This window comes from Panthera leo, chromosome E1, assembly GCF_018350215.1.
Source record: "Panthera leo isolate Ple1 chromosome E1, P.leo_Ple1_pat1.1, whole genome shotgun sequence".
NCBI lineage: Eukaryota > Metazoa > Chordata > Mammalia > Carnivora > Felidae > Panthera > Panthera leo.
The window spans coordinates 13,782,896-13,789,391 of NC_056692.1; the positions used below are offsets into that span (position 1 = coordinate 13,782,896).

At 39.5% G+C, this 6,496-nt stretch overlaps 1 protein-coding gene across 1 annotated transcript; it reads left to right on the plus strand.

Annotated features, from left to right (window-relative positions):
- The first annotated feature begins 4,505 nt into the window (after positions 1-4,505).
- On the plus strand, positions 4,506-5,462 carry LOC122206440 (olfactory receptor 1D2-like). Its single transcript, XM_042915624.1, has one exon. It carries the CDS (start codon positions 4,521-4,523, stop codon positions 5,460-5,462), a length of 942 nt encoding a protein of 313 aa, XP_042771558.1. The 5' UTR covers positions 4,506-4,520.
- Positions 5,463-6,496: the final 1,034 nt, after the last annotated feature.

A 6,496-nucleotide genomic window follows, 5' to 3' on the forward strand; every position in this document is an offset into this window, starting at 1 on the left:
CACTACTGAAAGTGTAATGTTGAAATCTCCACTTACTCTTTTTGAATTATTTATTTCTCCTTTCATGTGTTTGTTTTCTAGTATATATTTCAGTGCATATGTGTTTATCATTGTTTTCTTACTGATCCATTTACCCTGTTAACCTTATAAAGTATCCCCCTTTGTCTCTAATAAACTTTAAAAAAAAATTTTTTTAATGTTTATTTATCTTTGGAAGAGAGAGAGAGACAGAGTGCGAGCAGGAGAGGGGAAGAGAGAGAAGGAGACACAGAATCTGAAGCAGACTTCCAGGCTGTGAAATGTCAGCACAGGGCCCGACAGGGAGCTCGAACTCACAAACCATGAGATCATGGCCTGAGCCAAAGTTGGACGCTTAACCGACTGAGTCACCCAGGTGCCCCTCTAATTACCTTTTTAAATTAAAGCCTACTTTTAATCTCTAAAATCTACTTCTATATTTAAAGATTAATGTATAGCCAGTCTATAGTTTTTCAGTGGTTGCTGCTTTCCCATCTTTTTATTTTCCACATTTCTTACTGAGTTTTCAAAGATGTTCCTGAATGTTTCTTCATTTGCTGTTTGCCCTTAGGACCATTTCCATTGGTTTTAAATCCTTCTATTTAATATTTTCACATGTGTCATTTAGAAGTGGGTCAGTGGACCTCCTCATATTGTCATGCCAAAAGTCAATTGCCCACCATTATATTTTTAAATTCCATGATCTTATTTTTCACCCAAAAGGAAAATCTCTTAAAAGAGGGTCACTCTCTTTGACAGATGCAATATCCACCTGCAATTGGTACTATGAATTCATTTTTTTAACTTTTTTTAATAAGTCTCTTGCATAAAAGGATTATTCACCTGAATACTCGGAATGACACAAAGCACTATTTTAATCTGTCTATTCATTTTCAAAGAGGCAGGTTGGGGTTTGCTACAGGTATTTTTAGAGGCGATGGAGCAGTGTCACCAAAATGAAATGTTAATTTATCATTAATGTATAGTTATGAGTTCCAAGAAATGTCACAGAATAATAAGGAGAGCATTAAAGAAGATTCTCATAAAATGAAGGGAGACATAATTTTAAGATTGGAAAGGACATTCTAAGTCAGATAAGTCAGTGAAGGAAAAACATCCCTCACATCTCAAATAATAAGAACATCAAAATGTGAACAGTTATCTATCTCCAAACAGCGGAATTCAGTGTAATTACTGAATAGAAGTTGGTAAATTTTAATTTTAAGATCAAAGAAAATCATGCAGGCAGCAATATAAAGTTTTTCAACAAGAAAAATATATAAGAAATGACAATGTTGACTTGGAGAAAGTCACCCATCAGGTTGTTGACAGACTAAAGATGAGGGAAACAAAAAAGCTGAAAATACATTCACCAAAATGTTACAGTGGTTGCAAGGCAGAAGTGGGGATGATGTTTGCTTTCTTTCAATTTAAAATTTTCTGTATTGCTTGAATTACTAATACTGGAAACTTTGAAAAATAATCAATAGATTGTAATGTATTAAAAGCTATTTGGGGGAAATGAATTCCATGGGGTTTATTTAAAAATTTACATCTTAAGGGGGTGCCTGGTGGCTCAGCAGGTTAGGCATCCAACTCTTGATTTCGGCTCGGGTCATGATTCCATTGTTCAGGAGTTCCAGCCCCGCGTTGGGCTCTATGCTAACAGGGCAGAGCCTGCTTGTGATTCTCTCTCTCTCCATCTCTCTCTGCCCCTCTTCCACTCATGCTTGCTCTGTCTCTCTCAAATTAAATAAACTTTAAAAATAAAAAAATTAAAAAGTGAATGGCACGTAAAAAAAGAAACTATAGATAAACCTCATTCATAAAAATGACTATAAAAGCCTAAATAAAATAATTGCAAATCAATTTCAGTATTTTATACTGGGAATGCATATGTGGTTCAATATTACCAAAGCTAACAGTGTAATAGGCACTGAAAAAGCATTTGATTAAAAATGAAAATCCGTAGCTAATTATTAAAACACTGTTGGTAAAATACAAACAGAAGAGTTGCTAAATAAATATACCCTCTTCTGCTTAATTTTTAAAGGCTTTTTACTGTATTTAGAATAAAATTTTAAAACCTTAACAAGTCTAAGGGCACCTGGGTGGCTCAGCCGGTTAAGCATCCAACTTCAGCTCGGGTCATGATCTCCCAATTTGTGAGTTCAAACTCACAAACTCAGAGCCCCCGTCAGGCTCTGTGCTGACAGCTCGGAGTCTGGAGCCTACTTCGGATTCTGTGTCTCCCTCTCTCTCTGCCCCTTGCCCGTTCACTCGCTCTCTCTCTCTCTCTCTCTCTCAAAAATAAACATTAAAAAAATTTCTTTTAATCTTAACAAGTCTCTGCAGGACCTGACACCTGCTTGCCTGCATAATCCCACATCCCACTACTCTGATCTTCAGTTGGGCCATACTGACCCATGTTTAACTCCTTACATACAACAAAGGCCCCCTCAGGTGCTTCACACATGCAGCTCCCTAGAGCGCTGTTTGATCTAGACTTCATAGCCTGGCCTTTTTCATCCTTCACATCTCAAATAATACAATCATTAAAATGTGCCCCATTGTTATTTATGTCTACACAGTGGAATTCAGTGTAACTTATTTATATGTCCTCCTTTTTATTCTTTTTTTATTTTTAAGATGTTTATTCCTTATATTTTAGGTTTTCAAAAGGAAAAAAGACACATTAAGTTACTTTAATCTTTGGTGTGCTTGAAATGTGTTTGGTAAGAAAGAAAATATTGATCTCATATTGCCCCCAAAGTGATTAGTGGTCTCAATGCCTCTTACTGAATAAATACAAAAGTTTTCGCCCAATAAAAGTGCTACTGTAATTATCACCTAAATCCTACATGTTCTTTGGTCTGTACCTGAAGTTTCTCTCCATTTCCATTGATCTGTTCATTCCAGCACCAATACCACACAGTTTTATAGCCCTTTAAATATGGCAGCAAAACTGTCCCCTTGTTCTCTCTTTTTCAACGTTTCTCTAGCTGGCTTTCACAATTATTTTGAGGTTAAACATAGATGTTTTCTTTAAAACCCTGTTCAAAGTTTTACTTCGAATAGTTTAAATTTTGATTAATCCAGTAGAATTAGAATCTTGGTATGTTTTGCCATTTACTAAGTTTTCGCTGTATGCATCTGTGAAGAATTTAAATATCCTACCTGAATATTAACATTTTAATGCATAGATTTGTTTGTTGATAATGTGATTGGGTTGTTTCACATTATATATATATATAATTTTATTTTTTTATTTGAGAGAGAGAGAGAGAGAGAGAGAGAGAGAGAGAATCTTAAGCAGGCTCCATGCTGAGCAGAGCCCAACACAGGGCCCAATCCCATGACCCTGGGATCATGACCTGAGCTGAAATCCAGAGCCACTCAACCAACTGAGGCACCCAGGTGCCCGTTTTTTGTTTTTTGTTTTTTAGGTTTTTTTTTTTTTTTAATTTAAGTAATCTATACACCCAACATGCAGCTCAAACTCACAACCCCAAGATCAAGAGTCACATGCTCAGGGCATCTGGGTGGCTCAGTCAATTAAGTGGCAATTCTTGATTTGGGCTCAGGTCATGATCTCGCAGTTCATGGGATCAAACCCCACATCAGTACAGAGCTTGCTTGAGATTCTCTCTCTTCCTCCCTCTCTCTGCCCCCTCCCCTCCCAAAGTAAATAAACTTAAAAAAAAAAAAAAAAAGAGCTTCATGCTCTTCAATCTGAGCCAGCCAGGCAACCCTTTCACACCATATTTTTAACTTATTATTCCTGATTATTGCTTACCAATAACAATAATAATAATAATAAGTATTTGTTGAGTCCTTACTGCAAGCCAGCTCTTTATTGCTTCATTTTATTCTCACCCACTTTTCACATAAAGAAATGGAGACTTAAAAAGCTCAAGTAACTTGCTGGAAGTTTCACAGATAAAAGTGTTAGAGCTCAGATTTGAAGTGTTTTCAAATTCGTTTTTATTTCTGAGGCATGTTAATATTTTAGTCAATTGTTTTAGGTTTCCCAAGTACATCATCCTATCAGCAAATAATGATAATTTTTCCATTTCCTTTCCAATATTTTTACTTTTTGCCCTGGTCCAATTGTATAACAGCAATTTCTTCTACTGCATACATCTGTTTTAAATATCATGTAAGTCTATACAATATCATAATGTACCATACTAATCGTAAGCACTTCAAGAAAGTTGTAAGATGATATGATTTAAAATAAGACATGGACATTATTCCTACAGTATGGAGTATGCTAGATTAGAAGTTGCTGGAATGACTAAGTTGCATGAAAATTTTCCATGTTATTAACAGCTTTCGTATGCCACTGCATTCTCTCTTAATCCAAAAAAAAGTTATAAAATTTAACCTAAGGTATTTTTGATGCTAAGAAAACAGTTTATTTTGCTTATTTAAATGTCCTTATTCAACTGAGGACATTAAGTAAACATTTGTTGGTGCCTATGTTGCAGACAGTTGGGAAAATGCATGGAAGCAACCAGAGTGGAGTCTCTGAGTTTCTGCTCCTGGGGATCTCAGAGAGTCCTGAGCAGCAGCGGATCCTATTCTGGATGTTCCTGTCCATGTACCTGGTCACAGTGGTGGGAAATGTGCTCATCATCCTGGCCATCAGCTTTGATCCCCGCTTGCACACTCCCATGTACTTCTTCCTGGCCAACCTCTCCTTCACCGACCTCTTCTTCGTCACCAACACAATCCCCAAGATGCTGGTGAGCCTTCAGTCTCAGAACAAAGCCATCTCCTATGCAGGGTGTCTGACGCAGCTCTACTTCCTCGTCTCTTTGGTGGCCCTGGACAACCTCATCCTGGCGACAATGGCCTATGACCGCTATGTGGCCATCTGCCGCCCCCTCCATTACACCACGGCCATGAGCCCTGGACTCTGCATTTTGCTCCTCACCTTGTGTTGGGCACTTTCTGTCCTCTATGGCCTCACCCACACCCTCCTCATGACCAGGGTGACCTTCTGTGGTTCCCGGAAGATCCACTACATCTTCTGTGAGATGTATGTCCTGCTGAGGCTCGCGTGTTCTAACACCCAAGTCAATCACACGATGCTGATTGCCACAGGATCCTTCATCTTCCTTGCCCCACTAGGATTCATGATCATGTCCTATGTCTGCATTGTCAGAGCCATCCTCCGAATACCCTCAGCCTCTAGTAAATACAAAGCCTTCTCCACCTGTGCTTCACATTTGACTGTGGTCTCCCTCTTCTATGGGACGCTTTGTATGGTATATCTGCAGCCTCTCCAATCCTACTCCATGAAGGACTCAGTAGCCACAGTGATGTATGCTGTGGTGACCCCCATGATGAACCCTTTCATCTACAGCCTGAGGAACAAGGACATGCATGGGGCTCTGGGAAGACTCCTCCTAGGGAAAGCCTTCCAGAGGTTGACATGAGGTAATTTTGGAAAGGGCATTAAAGTAGAAATTGGGAGGGGGGCCTGGGTGGCCCAGTCGATTAAGTGGCTGATCCTTGACTTCGACTCAGGTCATGATCTCATGGTTCATGAGATAGCGCCCCATGTTGGCTTTCGCACTGACAGTGTGGCACCTTCTTGGGATTCTCTTTCTCTCTTCCCCTCCCTAAATCTTACACACATGCACACAATGTGCACTCTCTCAGTCTCTCTCTCTCTCTCTCTGAATAAATAGATAAATAAACATTAGAAAAATAGAAACTGGGAATTTCCTTCACCATGTGCAAGACATTATCCTATGGGGGATACAGGAGTGTTTAGTACATAGATCCAGCTCAGAATGAGTTCATGTATCTACGATGAAGAAAAGAATTGTATATGTAACCCAATGTTCACCAAACCACTGAAGACTTGGCAACAAATAAGGTCAATGATACTAATACTGGAAGTTTGCAAAATCAGATCCTTCAACTTGCCTGACACAGGACCACAGTCCCAGCCTCATCCACATATACCCAGTTATGGCCCAGTGGAGACTCTTATGTTCTCTAGAAACACCCAGACATTGTCTCTGAACTCTGAACTTCTCTAAAGAGCCTGCTGCCTGCAAACCATTTACAGAAAACAACTGGCACCACTCCCGCTGCTGGTGTCCTGGCTGAGGCCACCCCATACCTGATGCTCTGCTGTGCACAGCTCCTACTACTTCAGTTCCGACTCACATTTCCTCTGGACATAACCACCGATGTGCACACAGAAATGACAAGAGATTCCTCTCTGTTGCTCTGGGGAGATTTTTGATTTTGGGGCATCAAACAAAACTACCTCTCTTGCCTTTTCCCTGCATTTCTTTTCTGTGCAAGAAGTCAGACTCTATCTTTGGAAAACTCCATCCTGTCCTTTGTCCCTGTGGTTCCTTACCTCTTATCTCTTCTTCATTCTCTCACAACAAAAGCCTCAAGCATATTAACACATGTTCATGAACAGGAGTGGCGGTGATGGCAGCAGAAGGGA

Excerpts from the sequence above, each read along its gene's own strand:
- LOC122206440 (XM_042915624.1), top strand. The coding sequence starts at position 4,521 with ATGCATGGAAGCAACCAGAGTGGAGTCTCTGAGTTTCTGCTCCTGGGG.